The sequence below is a fragment of the Oncorhynchus clarkii genome, chromosome 23, assembly GCF_045791955.1.
Source record: "Oncorhynchus clarkii lewisi isolate Uvic-CL-2024 chromosome 23, UVic_Ocla_1.0, whole genome shotgun sequence".
NCBI lineage: Eukaryota > Metazoa > Chordata > Actinopteri > Salmoniformes > Salmonidae > Oncorhynchus > Oncorhynchus clarkii.
Window position 1 is genome coordinate 26,422,043 of NC_092169.1, and position 25,584 is coordinate 26,447,626.

At 41.3% G+C, this 25,584-nt stretch overlaps 1 protein-coding gene across 1 annotated transcript in view; it reads left to right on the forward strand.

Moving 5' to 3' along the window:
- Positions 1–9,551: 9,551 nt before the first annotated feature.
- Positions 9,552–25,584, forward strand: part of LOC139381264 (nascent polypeptide-associated complex subunit alpha, muscle-specific form-like) — a 49,631-nt gene continuing 33,598 nt past the window's right edge. The window contains exons 1-2 of the mRNA XM_071124729.1: positions 9,552–9,648; positions 24,770–24,835. Coding sequence (XP_070980830.1) covers positions 9,552–9,648; positions 24,770–24,835 — 163 coding nt within the window. The remainder of the gene's footprint in view (positions 9,649–24,769; positions 24,836–25,584) is intronic.

The window sequence follows — 25,584 nt, forward strand, 5'->3', positions numbered from 1 at the left end:
AGAGGCCTTTCTACTGACTCTGAAAAACACCAAAAGAAAGATGCCCAGGGTCCCTGCTCATCTGCATGAACATGCCTTAGGCATGCTGCAAGGAGGCATGAGGCCTGCAGATGTGGCCAGGGCAATAAATTGCAATGTCACCTGCAGGACAGGTACAGGATGGCAACAACAACTGCCCGAGTTACACCAGGAACACACAATCCCTCCATCTGTGCTCAGACTGTCTGCAATAGGCTGAGAGAGGCTACACTGAGGGCTTGTAGGCCTGTTGTATGGCAGGTCCTCAACAGGCATCACCAGCAACAACGTCGCCTATGGGCACAAACCCACCGTCGTGGACCAGACAGGAATGGCAAAAAGTGCTCTTCAATGACGAGTCGCGGTTTTGTCTCACCAGGGGTGATGGTTGGATTTGCGTTTATCGTCGAAGGAATGAGCGTTATACCGAGGCCTGTACTCTGGAGCGGGATCGATTTGGAGGTGGAGGGTCCGTCATGGGCTGGGGTGGTGTGTCACAGCATCATCGGACTGAGCTTGTTGTCATAGCGGGCAATCTCAACGCTGTGAGTTACAGGGAAGACATCCTCCTCCCTCATGTGGTACCCTCCAGCATGACAATGCCACCAGCCATGCTGCTCGTTTTGTGTGTGATTTCCTGCAAGACAGGAATGTCAGTGTTCTCCCATGGCCAGCGAAGAGCCCGGATCGGAATCCCATTGAGCACATCTGGGACCTGTTGGATCGGAGGGTGAGGGCTAGGGCCATTCCCCCCAGAAATGTCTGGGAACTTGCAGGTGCCTTGGTGGAAGAGTGGGGTAACATATCACAGCAAGAACTGGCAAATCTGGTGCAGTCCATGAGGAGGAGATGCACTGCAGTACTTAATGCAGCTGATGGCCACACCAGATGATACTGACTGTTACTTTTGAGTTTGACCCTTTGTTGGGACACATTATTCCATTTCTGTTAGTCACATGTCTGTGGAACTTGTTCAGTTTGACAGTTGACAGTGAGGACGTTTCTTTTTTGCTGAGTTTATTTTAAAGTCAAGGAGTGACGGAGATGGTGAGAAAGGGATGGTGAGATCAAGGGATGAGTTAAGGTGGAGGGATAGGGCGAGGAGATGATGGGCAGAAGTGAAGGATGGGAAGAGGGGTGGGGAGAAGAGAAGCAGTGAGGAAGGTGTGGGAGCAGAGGACAGGTGCTAATGTCCAGAGACACAGCGGGGAAGAGATCGAATCAATATAGCCCTGCAGATGCTGTACTATCAAGTGAAGTGTATGTGGTAGCCTAGTCAACATATGTGGAAGGAGCTTTACTGAACTGTAAAATGTTTTCACACACAGACAAGGGAAAGGGGGAACGTGTGTGAGACAAAGGATGGCAAAACTGCCCCTAATTTTCAGTCATTGCGTATCAGTTTGCAGGAATATAATCTAATAATTTAGAGAACCTCATAAGGCAGGCTATTTGCTGCCACATTACCATTAGGGTCAAATGCAAGTATGAACCTGTTGACACTGGATGATGTAATACATTATTCAGACTGGTTTATGTGTAAATGAGGCTACAATGACACCTCTTTCCCAATTCAGCTATATTCTTCTCACCTATCGATTTGTCATGCTATCAAAAGATGTCAAAAGTATTCTTATTTTATTTCGCCGGCATATATCATGTACCTATCATGCCTTTCCAGTAGGTACAGTAGCGCCACAGTAACTGAGCCAATTTGGACAAGTCCTGCACTGCATTTTATTGACAGTGTACATAGCCTACAATCATTTGACCAAACGGTTTACCTGTGCGCTACCTTCTCTGTCTCTGCAGCATTGGAATCCACCTTTACGACATTAACAAGTCGGTTAGGAGAGGAGAGAAGACAGGACAAGCACAGGTTGGCTGGGGAATAGTATTACCCTGTCGCTATAAGCTTTGGTGCTGCTGACGCCGGCGGTAATGAATCATCACTATGTTATTACGCAGCGGTGCTGTTTCATTGCAGGGCTTCAGTTTACGCTAATTTAAAACCTGTTCTGATTGGCTTGGTGTGTTACACTACTCTGTTAGACATGTTCCTATGGGGCAGTGAAGAAATGCCGGATTTAAAGGTCCTATTTCAATGTGTAGCCTTAGGCACAATATTTTAGAAGAAAGAAATAGCCTAATTTAATAGGGAACAATAATAAACAATTCCGTATGTTAATGGTGGTTTAATTGACTATGATAAACCTATCCATAGTAATTCCTTACTTGTTGTGCATTCTAAAATATAAATGTAGTCTATATCAACTCCCTTTTGGATCTTTTAAAAACAAGTTTGAAAGAGTTTACTTGTTTTTTTCATAAGGCAAAGGTTACTTGGCTCTATTCAATCCGTATCGCTGAAGTATGCGTTAAAATTATAATTTCCGATTGAGCCGATTTATTCAGCATTTAGGCCTACCGTGAATGCAGTCTTCGCGAACAAGGAAACATAGACTTTTAATAGTCAGCTCTACGGATTGAATAGTCATTATGGACTCACGTTATTTGTGAGGGATACCTCATCGTATCTCTCTCAAATGAAAATGGATGGGATTCCAGTAAAATATATTTTTACCTGACCCTCCCTGAACTTTTGAAAAACCACAAGTGATCCTCCCCTATACCCAAAATAATAATGAAAACATAAAGTGGATAGCAGAAAACATGCCTACCGTTTTACACTCATTCCTAGCACAGGCCAGAGCCTTAGATACGCAGTTTTAGAAACTGCTCCTCGTTTTTTACAAGGCAAAGTAGCCAGAAGGTTGTGGATTCGCAGACCACCTTGGACAAGTGTGAAAATATATCCATTATAATAAAAGCACTGCAGGAATCTATCATCTTATAGCCTTTTATAAACACAGTTCATGCAATTCTAGGTCAGTTTACACGACTGGAGACAAGCAGAATATTTTTTAAATACCACAACCGAGCATAACAACGAATGAGTGCATACTGCAGTACCGGGGACGTTTTGATTTATGTACAGGCTATTCTTAAAAAAGAGGATAGTCTAAGTTTGGAACAGTGTTAATGTTATCTATGAAATGTAAAAATTGAGCGCAACAGAACCAGTAACAACTGAAGTATCTGATCATTAATGATTTCATGAAAAAGCCATTCATCGTTTAACACAACAGCCACATATCATACAGGTATACAGTTAACTTTTTTAAATTCAGTTTTATTCCATGATATTATTACAAAATAGATTTGTGTTGACTGTGATTAGGGCATGGGAATATAAGAGCATCTGCTAGGCTAAATTAACAAACTAGGCATGCATAGCTCCACATATGATCCTCAAACTAAAGAGACTGGCCAAACTCTTGTTTCTAAAAGTGATTTCAATGACACTGTAGAATGACTGTATAGCCTGAAGGCATTTTTCGTTCAATTTATTTCTAAGTAAAAAAAATATATATAAAAAAAATATTTCCTTTTATACAGCCTAAGTGCTAAATTTATAGACATGTTGTTGATGTGTTGAAATGCTGAGCACTCCTGGCAGCCTGTAGCATGTCACAAATTCTTTACAATTGATTTATTCAAGGCTATAGCCTTGAAATAATAATAATAATAATATAGCCTAAATAATTAGATTACCTGGCTGTCTCCTGACTGATTTAGAGTTAGCATGTTGTTTAATAACTGGTTGAAATGGAAAACTTCAATTGGTAGTGACAGAATCCTTACTTTCCAAGCTAAGTACATGTTTTTGTCTCCTCATCCTCCCCTATAGAAGGTTGTAGCGCAGCCTCTGAATGTCATGGAGATATGTCTTTCCCAGTCAATTTACAGCTTGTTTTTAGCATAAGGCATTGTGGAGTAAAGCCATGTCATAGATCGCACTATATACTTTCTTTTTTTTAATCTTAAATGAACAAGGGGTAGGCCTATGATTTTTAGCCAATAACTTTAACAAAAGCCACAATACCCTCACATACCCCCTCTTTAACAAAAACCTTATAGACTCTCACTTACCCCCTCAAACCGAACCCTGGTTTTAATTTAACACCATGGTCTTCACTGACACTGAGATATTTAAGGAGTGCATGGTGACTGAAGGACTTGGCTGACCAAATCTATGGATGGTAGATTACCACCTGTCAGGTTGGTGTACCTCGTATTTCTTGAATAAGAGGAAATGGGCTCCAACACAAAGACCTCTTGTTTTAGTAGCCTAAAGTCAAATTAAAATGTAAACTGTTTAAATGAATTAGATCTTCTCGAATTAGCCTACTTTCAGCACCCATGCGCTGTCCACATAGTTTTGACATTAATTAGTTTGACATTAATTATTAATTTCGGTAGCCTATAATGACGTGAAGCTTGTTCTAAAGAAAGTATTTGACTCTGTGTGCCACAAAGTATTTGACTCTAGCCACGGGGGGGGGGGGCCTCCCCCGCAATCAAACCGACATAAAAAATAAAATGAAACGCAGCCTAACGTGTTCAGAAATCTCAACTAGCAAGCAAGTCGCAGCAATGAAGAATTGAGTGCGGCGCGTTTACGCGAGGGGGGTTCTGGCAGGGGGAGATTTTCGGCACATCACCGACAACCTTTCTGTTACTGGCCCAACGCTCTAACCACTAGGCTACCTGCCGCGCCACAATGTGTTACTCGGATATGGCTTATTGTGAGGTCAAAAATAACTCTGATAAATAGCTTCATTATGGGCAACGAAGTAAATATCTCTGCCCTTAACCTTGTTTTTATTCAAATCAATTATAGTAATAGCAAGCTTACCTCCGGTCTTTCTTCTCATCTGCTTTCTTAGTGTCCAACAAACTTTCTCTGCCCTTAACCTTATTCTGAACATCTCCAAAACAAAGGTAATGTGGTTTGGTAAGGTGAATGCACCTCTCCCCACCGGTGTGATTACTACCTCTGAGGGTTTAGAGCTTGAGGTTGTCACCTCATACGAGTACTTGGGAGTACAGCTAGACGGTACACTGTCCTTCTCTCAGCACATATCAAAGCTGCAGGCTAAAGTTAAATCTAGACTTGGTTTCCTCTATTGTAATCACTCCTCTTTCACCCCAGCTGCCAAACTAACCCTGATTCAGATGACCATCTGAATGTTAGATGTTGGAGATTATGGAGATGTAATTTATAGATACTCTTCTGTAAACTGGTCATCTGCAAGACCCACTGATTGTTGCTTATTTATATAACACTCTTAGGGGGGAGTGAGGCCTATCTGAGAGATCTTCTGCACCCCTCATCCTCCACATACAGCACCAGTTCTACCAGTCACATTCTGTTAAAGGTCCCCAAAGCACACACATCCCTGGGTTGCTCCACTTTTCAGTTCGCTGCAGCTAGCAACTGGAACAAGCTGCAACAAACACTCATCCTGGGCAGTTTTATCTCTTCATTCAAAGACTCAATCATGGACACTCTTACTGACAGTTGTGGCTGCTTTGCGTGATATATTGTTGTCTCTGCCTTCTTGCCCTTTGTGCTGTTGTTTGTACCCTATTTTGTGCTGCTACCATGGCGCCTGCCATGTTGTGTTGCTACCATGCTGTGTTGTCCTCGTAGGTCTCTCTTTATGTAGTGTTATTTCTCTTGTCGTGATGTGTGGTTTGTCAAATGTTTTATTTAAATTATTTGTATTTTTAATCCCTGCCCCCATCCCCGCAGGAGGCCTTTTGGTAGGCCTTCATTGTAAATAAGAATTAGTTAAATAATATATATATATTTTAAAAATAAATTCATGCTCTCCCTCTCAAGCTGAACAGGGCATCAGTAGACCTTGTCCTCACGCACAGATATAGAATTGTTTTGACAAATTGACTCGCCTCCTGACGTGCCACCGTAAACAGCACAGTCATTGGTTAGGCTGCGCAAAGGGGTTATTAACATCAGCAAGAGCAGCGCAGGCCGGTGCACATGATTGGGAAACATTGCCATGTGTAATGCAGTGTAGCCTAGTTTTACATACACCATCCTAGCAGCTCAAAAACTCAAAGGAAGTACATTTTCTTAGAAATATAACTTTGCCCTGTATGTCTCCAAGCATGCTCTTTGCATATCCTAGGCCTATAGCCTATTGTAAGCTATAGTCCAGTCTTTACTTGTTCTCTTGCTCAGTTGTGCACCGGGCCTCCCACTCCTCTTTATATTCTGGTTAGAGCCAGTTTTCACTGTTCTGTGAAGGGAGTAGTACACAGCGTTGTACGAGATCTTCAGTTTCTTGGCAATTTATAGCATGGAATAGCCTTCATTTCTCAAAACAAGAATAGACTGATAAGTTTCAGAAGAAAGTACTTTGTTTCCGGCCATTTTGAGCCTATAATCGAACCCACAAATGTTGATGCTCCATATACTCAACTAGTCTAAAGAGGGCCAGTTTTATTGCTTCTTTAATCAGAACAACAGTTTTCAGCTGTGCTAACATAATTGTAAAATTATTTTCTAATGATCAATTAGACTTTTAAAATGATAAACTTGGATTAGCTAACACAACGTGCCATTGGAACACAGGAGTGATGGTTGGTGATAATGGACCTATGTACGCCTCGTCCGACCCTGGTTCGATTCCAGGCTGTATCACAATCGGTCGTGATTGGGAATCCTGTAGGGCGGCTCACAATTGGCCCAGCGTTGTCCGGGTTAGGGTTTGGCCTCATTGTAAATAAGAATTTGTTCTTAACCGACTTGCCTAGTTAAATAAAGGTTAAATAAATAAAACGTTTTAAAGTAAATTGATGGGGTCACATCTTAGAAACTCTGCTCATATTCAAGGATTGCTTCCCCTCATAATCTGATCCACGCCCGGGAAAGCAGTGGATGTATTATACGTTCACCAGCACTGAAGAGACTCATGGCTTGTCACCAGTTCTTGATGATAAAACTATTGGAGATGTCCTGTGACCGAGGGCTGCGCGCTGGTTTTAATGAGATACCCTGTCCACATTCTGGCTGTTCAGCAGTGGAGATGGCAGTAAAGACGTTAATCCTCGTTCAATCTACCCATTTATGTGAGACCAGCTTCTCCTGTCTTGCTGCAACAAAATCTAAATATCGCAACAGACTGGCTGTTGAAAACACCTTGACACCTCTGGGGTGTGCCTGGCACAAAAACGCTTTTGAAACATTAGTGTCTAGTTTGAGAAACAGACGCCTCACAAGTCCTCAACTGGCAGCTTCATTAAATAGTAGCCGCAAAACACCAGTCTCGATGTCAACAGTGAAGAGGAGACTCTGGGATGCTGGCCGGCATGCTGGGCTATACTCAGCCTTGTCTCAGGGTAGTAAATTGGTGGTTTGATGATATCCCTCTAGTGGTATGGGGGCTGTGCTTTGGCAAAGTGGGTGGGGTTATATCCTGTCTGGTTGGCCCTTTCCGGGGGTATCGTCGGACGGGGCCACAGTGTCTCTCGACCCCTCCTGCCTATTTATGCTGCAATAGTTTGTGTTGGGGGGTTACGGTCAGTCTGTTATGTCTGGAGTATTTCTCCTGTCTTATCCGGTGTCCTGTGTGAATTTAAGTATGCTCCCTCTAATTCTCTCTCTCTCCCTCTCCCTCCCCTCCCGGAGGACCTGAGCCCTGGGACCATGCTTCAGGACTACCTGGCCTGATGACTCCTTGCTGTCCCCAGTCCACCTGGTAATGCTGCTGTTCCAGTTTCAACTGTTCTGCCTGCGGCTATGGAACCCTGACCAGGTCCTTGACCTGTTGTTTTCGACTCTCTCTTTCTACCGCACCTGCTGTCTCTAACTCTGAATGATTGGTAATGAAAAGCCAACTGACATTTACTCCTGAGGTGCTGACCTGTTGCACCCTCTAAAACCACTTTGTTTGACCCTGCTGGTTATCGATGAACGTTTGAAAATCTTTGCCATAATCTCCACCCGGCACAGTCAGAAGAGGACTGGCCACCCCTCAGAGCCTGGTTCCTCTCTCGATTTCTCCCTAGGTTCTGGCCTTTCTAGGGAGTTTTTCCTAGCCACCATGCTTCTACATCTGCATTGCTTGCTGTTTGGGGTTTTATGCTGGGTGTCTGTACAGCACTTTGTGACATTGGCTGATGTAAAAAGGGCTTTATAAATACATTTGATTGATTGATCACCCACGTTAGCCAGAGTTGAGAATATGGGGAACATATAAAAAATGCCTCTATGCACTCGGTCTCTCCAGCCGCAGCTTTTTCTTGAAATCGGCCATTTTTATCATTTGCATGGAAAATGTCGCTTTCGGTCACTGTATGGATGGGTTCGAGCAGCAGTCTCATCTGTAGGCCTACAGATCCCGATACAACGGTCCCATCGTAATCCATGTCCCGTTATGTAGGCTTACTTGTTCAGAACACGGAATATCTAACCTACAGTTGTATTTTGAGGCAACTCTTTGCAACAAAGAAAATGTGTACAAAATGTGTACAAGAAGCTGGCATTTGAAATGTCAGCTGTCTCATCTAATTGGATTGCAAACCAATTTGATGTTCGGGCTCTGCCTAAAATCTGCATGTGCCATATCTTGAATTCTACACGTGTCATTGAAAAGTCGGATTTCACTGATCTTTTTAGCAGTTGGGCTTAAAACCTCTCAGCAAGCATCCACGACTGAGGGCATGACCAGCTTTTCAACTATGTCACTTCGAAATGTTATGAGAGAGTAAGTATGAAGCCTTCAGTAAACTCTACTTGTCTGTGAAATTATTGTGCAGAATTTTCGTTTGGTTATTCATGTCTTTTTTTGTAAAACAAAATTTCTGGCTTATCCTTGATGTAGATGTTTTTGTTTCTAAATATCTGCGCAGTTTGTGTAGCTATACTTTAGTCATGGCAACACCATTTGTTTACTGCAGCAGCATGTATAGGTAGGTCAGCGCATTGCAATTATTTATTGGTGTCAAATATGTTGCAGACCTGCAAGCATTCCTCCATGGACTGGCACTGGTCCACAGACCAGGGTTTGAGAAAGGCTGGTATAGGCTGTCGATCATTTTATTGAGACCAGACTAGGCACACTTGATATTGCGTGCCCAGCCGAGAATCAGGGATGAGGGGCATCATCGGGCAAACATGAGATACTTTAACAAGCAACTCATTCTCAAACCCTGAGCAATATTACATTTAATTGATTACAAAATACATGACCCTCCCCTGAACTACATTTAAAAAATACTAAACACTCCCCCTGACTGTAATTGAAAAAGCATGACCCTCCCCCATTTTCATTCAGGTAACTATTGTGTACTTTTGACCTCTCACTTATTCTTATTCAGTCTAGGCTAAATTATATATTCTAAGAAAAGTTAGACAGGAAAGTAGGCATAAGACAGTCTTCTATTCAAGATCAGTAAATAATGAATGTTAATATGTTGTTCAAGTTAATAAACTGTAGGCCTACTGCTGTGAAAATAGTAGCGCGTTGACAGCGCAGAGTGGAGCATTGACAGCACTGTAGTGCGCATAAAGAACAGTAGTGCGCCTATTCTTCATTGCGTGCGCGCTCATCTAGCGCTTTCTCTTTGCCAACGCGCGCGTTCCCGAGAGGGATCGGTAGAAAATGGCGAGTCTGTGCAAGAAGCAGCAATGCACGATCGAGAGGCGAGGCTTTCGGCAGGAACTTGACTCGTGGCGGCACAAACTCATTCATTGTGTAGGTAAGTATGTTCAGTAATGCACGCCGAAGGGACAGTCAGGTTTTCAGGTACCTTTTTACTGTTTTTGTTGACTTCTTCGCCATCAATGTTGCAAAAAAATTCGGGCTGTGACCATCAGGGGTAACAGAGCGACTTTTTTTTGTCCTCAACTGTTCCATTTCCTCTCGACAGTCACTGTTGAGCGCAATGAAATATTGTTTAACGTTACATCGAAATGCAATTACATGGCTCTGAATATTATATTTACTATTTCTTATGCATTTCAGGTTATCTATCTGTGTACCTTTTGGTTTTATCTATAGCTATAATTTGTTTAAAGGGCTCTGTGTTTGTTGTAGCGGGAGTGTCAAACACAGCACTAATTATGAGCGCATATTCCGTTTACTGAGGTGCGCGCTCCCGCGCGATTTTACAGTATTTTTGGTGGGGGGTGGCGGAGGCGATGCTCGGGGGTCAACGAGCCTTTCTCCAAAGTAGCTATCGGGGGCGCGCATTGCTGCAATGAGGAAGTAAGGTCAGACCATAGATTTAAATTACTAGAGAGTCTGTCATAAACCCTCAAAGTTCCAGAATTATTAGGCATAATTAAGTAATAAGGCACAAGAGGCAGTGCTGTATCATGTATACAGTCACAGACAGGTAAATTACATTGTCCAGGACGACGTGATAGCTGAGTGCCTTATTGCTATTATAAAACTGTTACCAACATATTAAAATAATAAAGAATTACATATTTTCATTAAAACATTATTTTCAATTGATGCAATTTCATTCTTCCACCAGAATATATATTATTTTGGTCATGTTGCTTTAGACACGACGCAATCTTTAATTATTTTTGCATAGTTGCTATGCAAAAGCACTGGTCATCCATAAAAAAATGGTTGCTATGTGGGCTGGATAACGTTTTCGTTGCTAGATAACCAGCCAACTTCAGCTAATTTAGTCATGGCAAACATTGAACCTGGAATGATAGTACACTAGCTGCATTTATGTTTGCTTGATCTTTTTCTATTGGTATTTATTTGGATGTCTCCATAATAATGACGTTGATGCGTGATTTTTAACTGGCTCAGCAAAAGTTGTCTTGTCTGTGCACATTTCACTCTATGTATGGTACTACCAAGATCGAAATTCAAAAGTGAAACATTGTTTCCAAGGTCTGAAAGGTAGACAGCTAAGTTTATATTAACCCCGCTGTACCAAACTAAGTGCTAGGCTGGAAGCAAGGGGAATTAATATGCGAGTTGAAATGAATAGAAGAGATGGTTCGGACAGCAACATGAACATGATATTCTTGTGGATGCGCAGTGATCATTTTCAGATGGAACTGTTAGCAGGCATAGGTGTGTCTGTGATGGCCGATACAGCACGGCTTGGAACGCTGCTCTTTCAATCAGCATCCAGGATCATAAACCACCAGATTTATAATGCTGATTTTACTTATGCAGGATAATAAAAGTAAGGCATGTGATATATCGAATGATGTAATAGAATTGTTAACCTAATATTGTCATATAATTATAAATAGTTTTTTTTTTAACCGATATTCTGTATAAGTGTGAACAGACCATAAATGTCAATGTTTTGTTTTCTTGGAAAGCTGTGTACAATGTCAGTACTTGTTGCATTTACAACTTGTCTAAGTTCTATCAACGGATTTCAGCCAGTGTATGGCTGCCTGTGGATTGACTGCATTGTTTGAATTGGAGGAAGGCATATTGGCAGTTAATTAGAACCATTTATGGAATAATTCCTCTAAAACTGTCTGGCTAGCTAACAAACGTACCGTGCAGATTAATTCTTCAGATTCATTATTTCAAAAAAAATATCTCGTCACATCACTGGCAAACTATGACCAAAATGGCTGACCTTTATCCCATCATAAGAAGGTTCATGTCCATTCTAGCATTTTAATTGGGTTAGACCCTCTAGGGCAAACTTGCTTCTTGGAAACAAAGTTAGTTCATGTAGTCAGTCGGGTTGCACTTTTCATCAACATTATTTGCCCCCATTTCCCCATGTGTATTGTCCTTCAGTACTCTAAAACTGGCGTGCAACATCTTTGTATCTGAGTTTGTTCTTGCTCCGAGAAGTAGTATTCGTTTTTTTGTTTGTTGGCATTGCATCAACCTTACCTACAATGATCTACCAATCTGGTTAATATTAGAATCCCATAAACTGCCTTTATATCTGCATGTGCCCTGTGGAAATAGCCAGGCCTCCTTTTTCAGTGACCCACTCACCTACTTAAAGGGAGTTGAAGGGCCTGTCCAAAGGAATGCAACAATTTGGACCTCTTCTCCCGTTTCGTGCTGAACTCAAGCCTGGTCAAATGCACTGTACTGTAAATGAACAGTAGAGTGAAACAACATATTTGACCAACTTTCCATGTCAAGATTTACATTTTTTATTTTTTTGGGGGAAATGCATTGGTAACATACCTCAACGTACATTTTATATTTCACATGCTTACTCAACATGACCCTGATCCCAGGTGTTTACTGAATGCAGTGAAATTAGGGGGGGGGGGGGGGGGGGTAAAGATAAACAGAGAGGACATTCTTGCTGTCTACTTCCCCAGGCCAAGTCAGCCCCTATGGTCAGCACTCCATCCTTGACCCACAACTGTCCTATTGTTCCCCTGCTGCTATGCTACAGTATGGAGGCCTGGGGAGCAGACTTCATAACAGCATCCCCCATTATTACCTAAAGTCAAGACAAAAACAGCCTTTTGTTCAGGTTTTTGGTGGAAAGACGAGAGTAGCACCGGCCTGCTCAAACTGAAATGGACATTTTGTTCCATGTTGTGTGTGTGTGTGTTGTTTTCATGTGAACAGTAAAGTCATGGAGCAGAGAGGAGTGATTGTCCAACAGAACAGCAGAAACTATTGTCTATCAGCCTCCGTATGCAAACGTGTGTATCCACTGTACATGAATCCTCGGTCTTGTTTTGGGAATGTTTTGCATTCCAAATGGCTTGGAATATCAAGGACTATGAATGCCAGCGAAACATAGAAGGCCAATACAGACTTTATGGTGGAGGAAAAGTTGATTTTGGAGGGGGGTCATAACAATTTCAGATGGGACAACTGAACTGCCCTTTTTTTACACCTGGGAGCAGGGGAACACAATCTTTGTGAATTGGATGTGGCGCTCAGGCTAGTTCAAATTGTATTTCACGGCACTGCCACAACCCAGAGCTGCAGTAGGGGACAATACGGGGTACCTCTAAAATCCAACCAGTGTTGGTATACAGTCTAGTTCTTGATCTCTGTGGTGCTTTTGAGGTTTCTGAGTTTATATTGTAGTGTTTATTTTGTATTTCTCAGTTTGAGATGGGGTCGAGGGTTAGCAACAGTCTCTGTACGACCACAGCGATTTCAGCTGAAGCCACAGCTAGGCCTAGTTCTTTATGATTACCTTTTGAAGTGTAGCGTATTGCATCTAGGGGCTTGAGGGCTAGGTGGAGGACCCCCCCCCCCCCCGCCTGAAACAATGGAAGGTTAAATACCGTGGTCTCCAAACAATGACATTGGTGACGGTTAGAAAACATTGTTTAGTGGATGTGCTTCTGTTATTCTGTTTATCTTCTCCTTCCTTGTGACATTATTTATTTTCTACAGATGCCATTGTTGTGACCCGTGTCTGTGTTATTACAGAGGGATGTGCTTAGACTACCAGTGCAGAGGCTACATATTTACACTAGTGAAAAATGTGTTCCCTCTGACAGTAGATTACTTGTATTGTCAACATAGTTATGAACCATGTAGCTGTTGCTTTGTTTAATCTTCTTGCCTTGAATAAACTGCTTAGGCCTATATCAGTCTTAGAATTCATACTTCATCCATAGTTATGCAGTCTAGCCCAATTTGCTGAATTCTTCATGCAGAGCCCACAATAACTAGGCCTACATAAGAAGCCATTTCTCTGTCCATAATATATAGATAGAGGTTTTTACATATTTCTTTATACTCTCTGGTTCTCTTACTACTTCCTCCTTTCCGGTTCTCTCTGTCTCTGTGTATATGAACAGACAAAGCCTTCTGCACACAGCCCTGCTAAGGCCTTTTTTTTTAATGGAAGGTAGAATTCCCCCCCCCCCCCCCACTCACCAATAATCTTTTTATTATAGCCATTCCTTTTTCACAAAGGAAATTGTGCACTTTTCATCTCTACAGGTAGCCAACGTTTTACGTTGTATCATTTAGCAGATCTATGTTTGTGACTAAATTGCTCATTTTGCCTAGCCTAGATAAAACTATGCCTTGTTTCTAATTGGTAGGTTAACCATGATTTGGTGTATAGCCTCATTGTAATGGCAGTAGCCTATGCCAAAGGTCAGTTAGGCTTTACAGAGAGATGCACGAAAACTCCAACACCCTTTATCACATGGCTTTGTAATTGGTGTAACCTAGAGATGCACATACAGCATGTGTGTAGGCTGTAGTCTCTGTAGGTTTTGTTATTTTAAGAGCAGCAATATGCCATTGAACTGTCGGGTTGCATCACATTTAGGTTTAGGCTGGTTTAGTGGAGCGTGGCTTTGTTTCCCTCTCAGAATGCTGCTCAGATCCCTCGCCACGTTCGTTACTCTTACTGGGTAGTATAACTGCATGCTGCTGCTCCCTATGTCGACTTGTTCAATGCCCTGTAGAGATGGAACACTACCTGTCGAAATCAATGTTTTGTTACCCATTATTGCATTGCGTAGCATATGTCATTACCAGAACATCTTAGGTGCTCAACGCACTGTCCAAAATGTATTGCTGTAGCAATATGGATCTTTTGGCTAATACATGTGTATTAGCTACATGATTAGGCTATCATCGGCTTGAAGAAATAAAGCATAGGCTAGGATCATTTCTATATGATAGGCTTGTACCCCTAGCCCTGTGTGCTTGATTTTTAGTGTGCGCTGTGCTTTTTGTATCTCTCCTCCTCATCCCCTGTATCTGTGTCTGTGCACTTATCTGCATTGAGCCTCACTCTAGCATGTCAATGACCTCCTTTATACTGTGTGCGAGTGTGATCAACCGCACTGAACATGTGAACATCATATGATCAAGCATGTGCTTCCTTTTTAAGCATGAAAAGACCTTAAAACTGATTTGGGTCCTCTCTTACGACCGGCCCCAGAACACAACTTGTGTGTGTTTTAGTTATGACGATTACTTTCTGGGGCTCTAGGCTGAATGAGAGAAGCTCCCCAATTAGCTTTTGTTAAGATCACCTCTGTTTTGCTCCCTGTGAAGATTGCTTAGGCGAGAGGAAATGTCAGCTATAACCCAATGGTATCAGTGGAGTAGAGAACAAAGTTGGGGTTAGCATGAAGAGAGAGTGAATCCCAAACCACCACCTCGCCACTACCTGCCTCTGTTGTCACGTTGCTGACAACTCAGATGATGACTTCCAGAGAGTGGTGAGGGGATCAATAATCCCATCAACTTTGGGAAACACTCGTTACTTGAATGACGCAATTCATGTTCCACTTTGAAATAATAAAACAAGCATGAAATTCAAATGAATAAATTCCCCCCTGTCATTTTACAAAATATAAGTTAAACATTTAATTTGGGAGGTAATTCATCTGTTGTGTCATGTCTCGAAATCACACAAACATTTGCACGTGGCATAATTAGTCACACCTATCCATTCTTTTGTATTACATTACACAAACCCCAAATGTATCAACGGATCTAATTTGCCCCTATCCCCTCAATTTTCACTCTCAGCTTTGGGATGCTTGTGCATATGGCGGAGTTGCGTGTTCACATGCAAATGGAGAGGAGAGGGGAAGGGACTGATTTGGGATTCATCCAGAGGGAACATGGTACACAGCCCCTAACCACAGAATCTTACAGGGAAAAGAGAGGCGAGGTTGACGATGAAATGTTTGCATACTATTAAAATTTGGGGAGAGCGAGACATGCATGACGTAACATCTTTCTCCAGTTCAAACAAACTGGTGTAAAGTATTGTATCCTTATATTTCACTGCTTAGAAATGGCCAGGATTTTAAAGTAGGCTAGAGGCTGCAGGTAGCCTAGCGGTTTAAGGGCATTGGTTCGAATTCCACAGACAACTAGGTGAAAAATTTCGCTGTGCCCTTGAGCAAGGCACTTAGCTAACCCTATTTGCTCCTGTAAGTCGCTCTGGATAAGAGCTTCTGCTAAATGACTACAATGTAGAGAGCATGCGCTGAAAATCAATCCCCTTTATCATTTGTTTACGTTCATGAATAGGATTCTGATTCACAGGCTACTGAATTGATTTACTTAAAATAGAAATGACTGCAACTCTGCACCAGCTACAATTGGAGATATGAAAGATGCATCAAAAGAAACAGCCTACATCTCAGTTTTCACTTTTCCTCATCCATCATAAACGTTAACGCCGAAGCTTGTGCACGCATGTGCAAACACAGGGCCCTATAAAATATTGTATTTCCCCCCCTAAATTTTGTTTTCTGTAGTTGGTTTTTATCAGGTTTCTGTTTTTCAGGTTTTCACTCTCAAAATCACTTTAAAAAAAATGTATTTAAAAAAATAAATAAAAAACAATATCCAATTTAGTTTTCCGCAACAATGCTTAAACCACAACAGGAGACCACTTTTGAAGTTTTGGAGTTTTGGGTGTAGCCTTTTATGCAAGTGCACTAGCGGTCTTTCTCCTAGCGCTCATGTGATTGCAGAGTTTGCAAAACAAATGACCAATGGATTGATGCAAATAATCATGATATCATTCTGCCAGGTAGGCTACTAACCTAGTTAACATTTCTATTAGGCTTGGGCAGTATACTGAGTATTGAAAAACAATCCCGTCTTTCAATACTGTCAATTGTATTTTATTTTGAATTTAAATTAAAGTTCAATAATGTGAATATGTGTAGCTACTCTTAGCTTATTGTGTTCTTCATTTCACCTGTCACATAATTTGACATGAATCTTACCGTAGTTCCCCAGAACAGTTGATCTTGTCACGTGTTTGGTTTGTAAATGGCACAGCGGGAGAAAGAGGGAGCTGGTGAGTCCAGCTGTGTATGTAGATGAACTTGCTAGTTAGGTAAGTAAGTGGCTGAGTTAATAAGGAGACGGAGCACCATATAGTGTTAGCTTTCTGCTGTGTTTGAAAAGTCAGTGCTTTGGATGAGTTCTGTACAGCTGCCACTCCTGCTATCTTGATTTCCTTTATTTATTTTCTCCTCTCTGTTCTCGGCCAGTCTGCTCCTCCCCCCTATTCTCCGAGCAGACCAGGCAGGCCTGTTGCCCTAGCAACTCCACACACTGCTCCAGAGCCAGTACTGTTCTTCCTTCAGACAAGCATCTGTTTACTTTGTTCATTTGCACATTGTCTCTCCTTCACATTTGCTTGTAAATGTCCAAACTCACCAAAAATGACATTCGATAGCTACTATCTGTACTTGTATAACTTTGAGCTGGATTGCCTGTCTTTAATTTGTTTTTCATTTGCGCTCATTAGCATATTTAGCTAGCAACCTCTATTGAAATTCGCTATTAGTTTGTGCTAATTTTGTTCGCATTCTGGTTAGATGCCCAATGGACTTTTTGTTGCGTTTTTAGCACCCACTTGTGTACTGTGACGGCAATACAGTAAATCGTGGAGTGTTTTGAGACTGGTGTTTTGCGGTATCCATGAGTTAAAGGGCCTCATTGCCAAAGTCATTGCCGAAGTATCTCTTTAAGATCCTACATCTGTATCCTACTGAATGATGTACTGTGTTTTGAGGAGACTAGGAGACGGTTTGCTATAGCAGGAAACTTATCCTGGAGCAACAGGAAATGTGGATTATAAGTCATGTCCTTTTCTTTGTAGGGGTTAATACATTTTTCATTAGAGCAAATCAAGTCTGACTTTTTTAAGTGGAATTACAAACGTCCAGTCTTTTTAAACCCTTGAGTACACTACACTAAATTTGCATTTCTTGCCTTGCAGGAACATTTTCAGCATTGAGTGATCAAATTAAGATCTTACATCTGTACATGCTCAAACACCCGAGTGGGGTAAACTGATAGCAGCCTATACCATGATAGCCTATAAACTAGTATCTTGTCCACTTTTAAGATCACTTATCCACTCTTCCACTACTTCTGTAATAGTAGTTACTCTAGTAGTCCAGTCTTTTTAGATTAGGATAAATTGCCCCTAGACACTAATCAAGGTCAGATTCTAGGTTTCCCTTAACCTCCCCAAATCTTAATCATTTAAGGTGATCCTAGATCTGTGCCTAAGGGGACTGCTACCCAGAGCTTTGCTAAAAGGGGACTTCAGTAGTTAAGTGCTTCTGGGAGGGGAGATGGTGTCACTCCAAATCTCTTCCCCCATCCTCAGCCCTGAATTGGTTACAGATATAGGTCAGGAGAAGGCAAAGGGAGATTGGGTAGTTAGTCACAGTGAGCACCGTGTAGCTGCATGGTAGGCCTAACTAAAGACAGACATGCTACAGCTGGTTCCTCATAGGAACTGGTAGCTCAAGGGTCGTTCCACCTCAAAAAGCACAAGGAGGATTTCGATACCCACCACCTTGGAGTGTTCTGAAATATTTAGAAACCAATACGTTTCGCATTTCTGTAACATTATTTTGTTGAAATATAGTTTTCACACTGAGAAATTAAGCTAATTTGAAATGTATAGGATTCATATGATATTCACAATTTTACCTTAATTTAACTAGGCAAGTCAGTTAAGAACAAATTATTTTTTTTCAATGATGGCCTAGGAAGTGCCTTGTTCAGGGGTAGAACGATTTTTACCTTGTCAGCTCGGGGATTCGATCTTGCAACCTTTCGGTTACTAGTCCAACGCTCTAACCACTAGGCTACCTGCCGCCCCAAATATAGTACCTTAAATCTGATTTGGACCAAACTTTTTCTAACATTGGGAATCCAAAGAAATGGTCAAAAGCCAGCCACGGACCCCAAACCAATAACAAGTATACAGTATCAGTTCTCATGGCTTGCTGAAGTGACATGGAACGACCCTCAACTGTTTTCATGCGCTCATACAGTATAGCTTATGCACCACTCATGAGGAGCTCCTATAACATTTAGATTGAATAAGAGATCTAATAAGTGCTCTTATACACATACTGTAATCGCCTTTTGAGTTGTAGGAGGGTTGGCCCTAGTTCAAACCGCTAATATTACCTCACCAAACAAAAAGTAACTCTTTGGAAGAGCGGGGATAGAGTGCTGTCTGAAACCGTTTCAGTGTGCCTTGTTGGACTTTGGAAGGTAGTTCGCCAGTCTCTGTGGCTCTTTCGGCACTGCGGGTGACTGCGGGTGAAGCACGGCTCTTTCATGCAGTGCGCCAGAGCAGTTCCACTGCCGGGAGACATGGTAAAGCATATTAATATACTGTATGTTACTTGCATGCAAACAAAGGATGCTTTGCTACCACACCCACAACGGAAGCACAATCATGGTCTCGGATTCGTCTCGGATTAGGCTTGAAGTCATAAACAGCGCTAGGATTCAAGCTTTGCGAAGAACTGCTGGCAAACGCAGGAAAGTGCAGTTTGAATGAATGCTTACGAGCCTGCTGTTGCCTACCACCGCTCAGTCAGACTGATCTATCAAATCATAGACTTAATTATAATAAGCACACAGAAATACGAGCCTTAGGTCATTAATATGGTCAAATCCAGAAACGATAATTTTGAAAACCAAACATTTATTCTTTCAGTGAAATATAGAACCGTTCTGTATTTTACCGAACTGGTGGCATCCATAAGTCTAAATATTGCTGTTACACTGCACAACCAATGTTATGTCATAATTATGTAAAATTCTGTTAATTACGGTCGTTGTTAGGAAGAAATGGTCTTCACACAGTTCGCAACGAGCCAGGCGGCCCAAACTGCTACATATACCCTGACTCTGCTTGCACTGAACGCAAGAGAAGTGACACAATTTCCCTTGTTAATATTGCCTGCTAACATGAATTTCTTAACTAAATATTCAGGTTTAAAAAAATATACTTGTGCATTGGTTTTAAGAAAGGGATTGATGTTTATGGTTCGTTACATTGGTGCAACGACAGAGCTTTTTTCGCGACTGCGCTTGTTAAATCACCCTTTTGGCGAAGTAGGCTGTGATTCGATAAATTAACAGACACCGCATTGATTATATGTAACCCAGGACAAGCTAGTCAACCTAGTAATATCATCAACCATGTGTAGTAAACTAGTGATTATGTGAAGATTGTTTTTTATAAGAGAAGTTTAATGCTAGCTAGCAACTTACCTCGCTGCACTTGCGTAACAGGTGGTCAGCCTGCCACAGTCTCCTCGTGGAGTGCAATGTAATCGGCCATAATCGACGTCCAAAAATGCCGGCTACCGATTTATGAAAACTTGAAATCGGCCCTAATTAATTTAAGAGCTCGACCTCTAATTTGTATGGTTCATCTAGAATCCTGACATCCTTATGCTCAGCAATTTACTTACGTTTTTGATATTGGGCCTCTGAACTGTAGATTGACAGTGTCTACTCTAGATTTCTGGAGACAAGGCACAAAGACCCTAGAAATTAAAGATGCCAGTCTTTTCAATTGAAAAACATGGCAAATGGTGAGGTACCTTTCTTTGTAATATTCTGTGATACTAGCCTGAATCTTTTAAGATTGACCTTAATTGATTTCCTCACATTAGGTAAGTAGTGTTGCCTAATGGCTATTGGATCATATTTTGCAGTCTCTCTTATTAACTCTTTGTTCCACACCTCTTTACCTTGCGCCTCGTTACTGCCATGCCTGTAGGCTATAGGCTAGCTTCAGAATCGTATCTCTACCCTGTAGGCCTAGTCTACCCTATATACTGTAGGCATATACCGCGGGTTATCCACAGTAGCCTAATTCATTTCTTCAATTAGTGGGTTAGGCCTAATGGTTTATCAAGTGGTCACGATCCCTAGAATAACTCCCATGTCACTGCTTGTAATGCTTCCTTCATATATTGGATAGCATGGTTTTCAGTAGCTCACTACTAGCAGTGTGTTTTGAGGGTTGGATAGTTATTTCTTCCATGCATAGGCTATTTCTTCCATGCATTTGGTTGTATTCAGCATCATCACCATACCCACACCACATTGTTGAATGCTATGAGTTAGCAAAATTTGATGTGGAGTTAACTCTTCATGAGATCCAGCATGTCAGCTACATGAGGTTGCCTTTAGAACACATTTTACTGGCTCCCCCTCTACCTACCTACCTCCCTTCGCTGGAAATGTAGGCCGCTGCTGTTTCTTTGCAGTATGCAGTCTAGTGATTTATACAAAATTGGAGGAAAATAACTCTTGTTTCTGTGTTGTATAGCCCAGTAGTTGTTTATTACAATGTTGTTCTAGCACCCTGAGCTCATTGTTGTGTTGCTACTGACAGCCCTTTTAATAATGCATCTCACTGCCTCATGTTTAAATGCCCTAAAATAAATTCCTGAAGAGTGACTTAATTTAATGGCGTTGATTTGTCAAACCTAAGTGGATGACCTATTTTAATTTTTTTCTCCCTCTGAAATATTCCCGACATGGGATTGGATGGTTGGGTTAGCTAGCTGCTGAAGTCCTGTTCACTAACCCAGAAACAGCACATCCCTCCCTCTTCCTCCAGCTAGGGGCTAGTGCTAGCCTATATTTTCACTACTTTTTTGTCTTTGCCTGTGCTTTTTTTTTCCCTATTTCTTCTGAAGGAGGGGGTTGTAATTGGGGGAATGGGAGAGAGGCAAGGTTTTAAAATGAAGACTAGGTTAAGTTCTGTGCCCAGAAACAGAGGAACTCTCAGCTCTAGCTGTAGCTCAAGGTTTTAAAATGAAGACTAGGTTAAGTTCTGTGCCCAGAAACAGAGGAACTCTCAGCTCTAGCTGTAGGCTTGATTGAACCATTTAATTTATTTATCAGTTTCTTTTGTCACATTCTGTTCTGGAGGTGGATGATGGGGTTGGAACAAGGGGATTTTAACAGGCTTTTTACATTATTGGCACTTTATTGGTTGAGGAAGAGAGTGGATGGCAAGTTGATGATGGGTTGATAACTTCGATCGTAGGTTGGTTTTGCTCGTGGAAACATTTAAGTATTTGTATTGTATTAAAATGCACAAACATGCTGTGTTGGTTTTTGTGTCTAGATGCAGTATTTTTCCAGTAATGTAACTTGTGGAAAGTGTTTAGGATGTGTGACTTTGGCTACATAAATAGGCAAATGACGAACATTTTGTTTTTGTATCCTAGTGGAGTAGACTACTGGAAGAAATGTTTTGAGAACATACACTCTGTCCTCTGATTTGCCATTGCACCAAAACAACATGATGGTAAACAACACGTAGCCTAAATGTATTCTGTTTTTGCAGCTATGGTGAGGGTCTTTACTAGAGCATGTTGTGTGCTTTGTGACGTTCTACAGACAAGTGGACAGATGTCGCCTCTGACCTCTAACGCATCAATGGACATATTGCAATGAAAATTGGCCAGTGTACTAACACAAGGTAATCTCCTGTTAAACCATCGATATGGGCTAAAATCACCCACACAGTTGCTCAATTGCTACCATCATTGGCCACGATTTACCATTTCTTAAAGCGGATGAATGACGAGATGTTCCGTTGGTCCTGATTGCTGCCAACATCTTTCAATAATATTTCACCCTCTGAACAAATTGATCCTGCTTTGTTAGTACACCAAGGGAGATTTATCTATTTCACAATCATTCTGTACGACTGAAATAAAGTATTTCCTCAGTTAGCATACCACTGCAAATCTGTGGCAATTTACCCGACACCTTTGTATGAATGTAAAACTATTGTTGGTGTAGCCTATTCGTATAATTTGTTGTCCATTTAATTATATATATCTTATCAAGATCGGGGGGATATCCCTGGACTGTCCATATTTGAAATCTGTAGGCTATTAAATCAAGTCAGTCGTGATGAGTTTGGCCTATAATAATTTTGTGTCAAATGACAATGTGGTTAATGGTTATTTCAAATAGCACGCATAATTTTTTTAATTTTAAAAGGTGAAACGTTTGAATGATATATAGGCATACTTCTATATTCTTATAAAAAATGTTTTATTCATCAGCCTTACGGTGTCCGATGGGTCGACGTTTCATTGGGGGCGGGAGTGGAGAACGTAGAAGCAGCTGTCTAGTATCATAATCACTTGACAAGGTAACAACGAGAGATCAACTAATCTGTTGGTTTATTCTTGTGGGTTTAACACACAGGTGCATGTAATCTCCCATTAGTAGCGTTTTAAGAAATCCAGTTGTAGCAGGTCTGCCTGTTCGTTGCTATAAGTACCTATAAAGTAACAGGGTTTTAAACCGGTCATAACTCCCTGTGTGACATGGGAAAGGCAACAAGGAAGGGCATATGAATGCAACATTTGTAATTAAATACATTTCTAGCCTGTCTATCTATGGGTAACAGGGTTGACATGGTATGCTAGACCCACTCGGTTTCCACCACAAAACACCAGAAAATGGCCAAAAAGAGTAGAACCAGCTGCTTTTACACTAGGATTTGACTATTAGATGTTCAATGTTTCTTTTGGCTAAAAAAGGCATACTTTCACCATATTAAAACAAGTCCCATTCACGTAGCAGGGTTCACCTTAACATGAGGGCCAGGTGATTAAATATATATATATATTTTTTTTTTCTCCATAAAATGATTCGCTAATCTCATTTAAATCAAAATAATCTTCAGAAATTACATTCAAGGCAACAAAATAAGCCCAACATTGTAAAGCCAAGTTAACTGGGTTAATATCTCCCTGGAAGTCAGAGGGTGCATGGAGGGACATGTCAAGAGGCAGAATTCTGATAATATGAAGTCTTTTTATTCATCTACAAAATCTGTATGTAATTCTCCATGTGGTCTACGTTAAAGGGCACTTCATTGAATATAACGGGCTTTTAAAATGCAATATTGGTGCACAAATATTACTTAAAATATTAAAGGGGTGCAAAAGGCATTCATTTTGTGGAACATCCCACTCATCATATTAGGCTATGTTCTGAAGAGAACGGTGCTCTGCCTAGTGAGCCAGCCACCCTTTCTCTATAGATGAGTGAACTAACTCCTGCTGTCGGAGGTTAAGACTCTGGAAGTTAAGATGGAATTGTGTTGACAGTCAGTGTATAGCCTAGCCTACGTATTGTGTGTGTGTGTGCTGGCACAATCATTGCATAATCGTGCAACTGACAATTATGGACAATAACCTGAACATTTTTTAAAAGCATCTTTACTTGAGGGAAAGGTTGGTCGTTATTTTTACAAGCAGAACGGCACGGTCGGGAGAAAAATGTTGAATTCCAAAAGTTCCAAGTGGTCAAAATCATTAGCTTTTGAGATCGGGGTGACCAAAGCTGTGTTGTATTAATTAGTCTTAGTATGCTGTAGCAACATTTAGAAGATTCATTACAAACTGAAACCCTTTTTTCAATAAAAAGGACCATGGATCATTGCCATGGTGTGTATCCTGTTGCCTCCCGTCAGTACAGTCCAGAGCAGTCTGATGTGAGACATGACAGATTCTGCAGTACTATTGATTGACAGACCCAAACCCTCTCCTCTGACCGTTGCCTCAACATGTTAGCACACCAAACTGTGTAGTCTTTCTTGTTGCTTGGCAACTGGCAGACCCTTGTGCATGCTATATCATTAGTCAAAACGTACGTGCATTCCATTTAATGTGTTTTTTTTTTAATGTGAGGCAAGAGGAGATTTGCTGAGGGTGTGCTTCAAGATGAAATTGAAAGTCAAAGTGGGGTTGTGGAGAATTAGGCATGTATAGGAAGGATGGTGTTTGATCACTGAGAATGTCAAAGTTTCTCAGTAATTGACACTTTGGCAGAAAGACATTTAATTGGGCTCCTTGGCAGTAGACTAGGGCCTATGTACTTACTCTATCATACATTTACAGTGAATGCAATGGGAAGCATAGGCTTACATCTTAAACTGTAGGCTACATGTTTTTGGGCCTCTAATGGATTGAAATTCCCCAACATTTGTAGAATGAAAAGCATATTTTTCGCATTTTGCCTATTCGTGGGTTTATAGAATGTTCTATGTATTCATGGAATGTATTGTTGTTTTTCCACAGGTTTTGAGAGCATTTTAGAAGGGTTGTTTGGGTCGGGGCTGCTGGAGGATCTAACGTTATTTAAAGGTGAGTCAATTTGTTGCACTGACTGACACACAAACCCACATCACTGCTACGCTCATTAAAACCGAAATCATGTCCATCCCATGTCATAAACACAAATAGTTGTTCCAAGACTTCTGAACTGATGCCCGCGTTGATTTATCAACAATTCCATAGTCAAACACGTCAAGAAGTGTAGGCCTAAGTATTTAATATTTTCTGAGTGTACGTAGGCCTATATTTGCCCCCCTATCACAATGCTGTGCTATTGTACCATGTGGTACCCTTCCACAGTGACTCCTCCTTGTAAACAGTCCGCTTGGCCTCTGGAAAGAGGCACGCTTTGTGTTCATATGAAGTTGGAGTTTGGGCTGGCCTGGAGCCAATGTTAAAGCCTGTACAGTTCTTTCAGACAAAATGCGTGATATTTACTGACGACAATGGAAGGCATTATTTAGAGTTTTGACGACTTCTGCTCGAGCGCTGTAAAAGACTACCCTAAATGGGACTATAGTACCAGTTGCTTTGGTTCGAAGCAAATGTACAATACGATCCATACAAACAAAATGATGGGGAAGTTGGTGGGGTTACTCAAGATCATGTGAGTGAATAGATTTCAGCTAGAACACTATCATCATTACTAGTAGGAGTGAACTGGGTGTCCTGAGAGTCAAAACCCTCCTAGTGCTGCAAGAATGCATTCTTGTGCTTGACAAAACAAACATACAATGTGTGCTAACCTTAACTCAACCATGCTCTTTCTTCTGACAAGA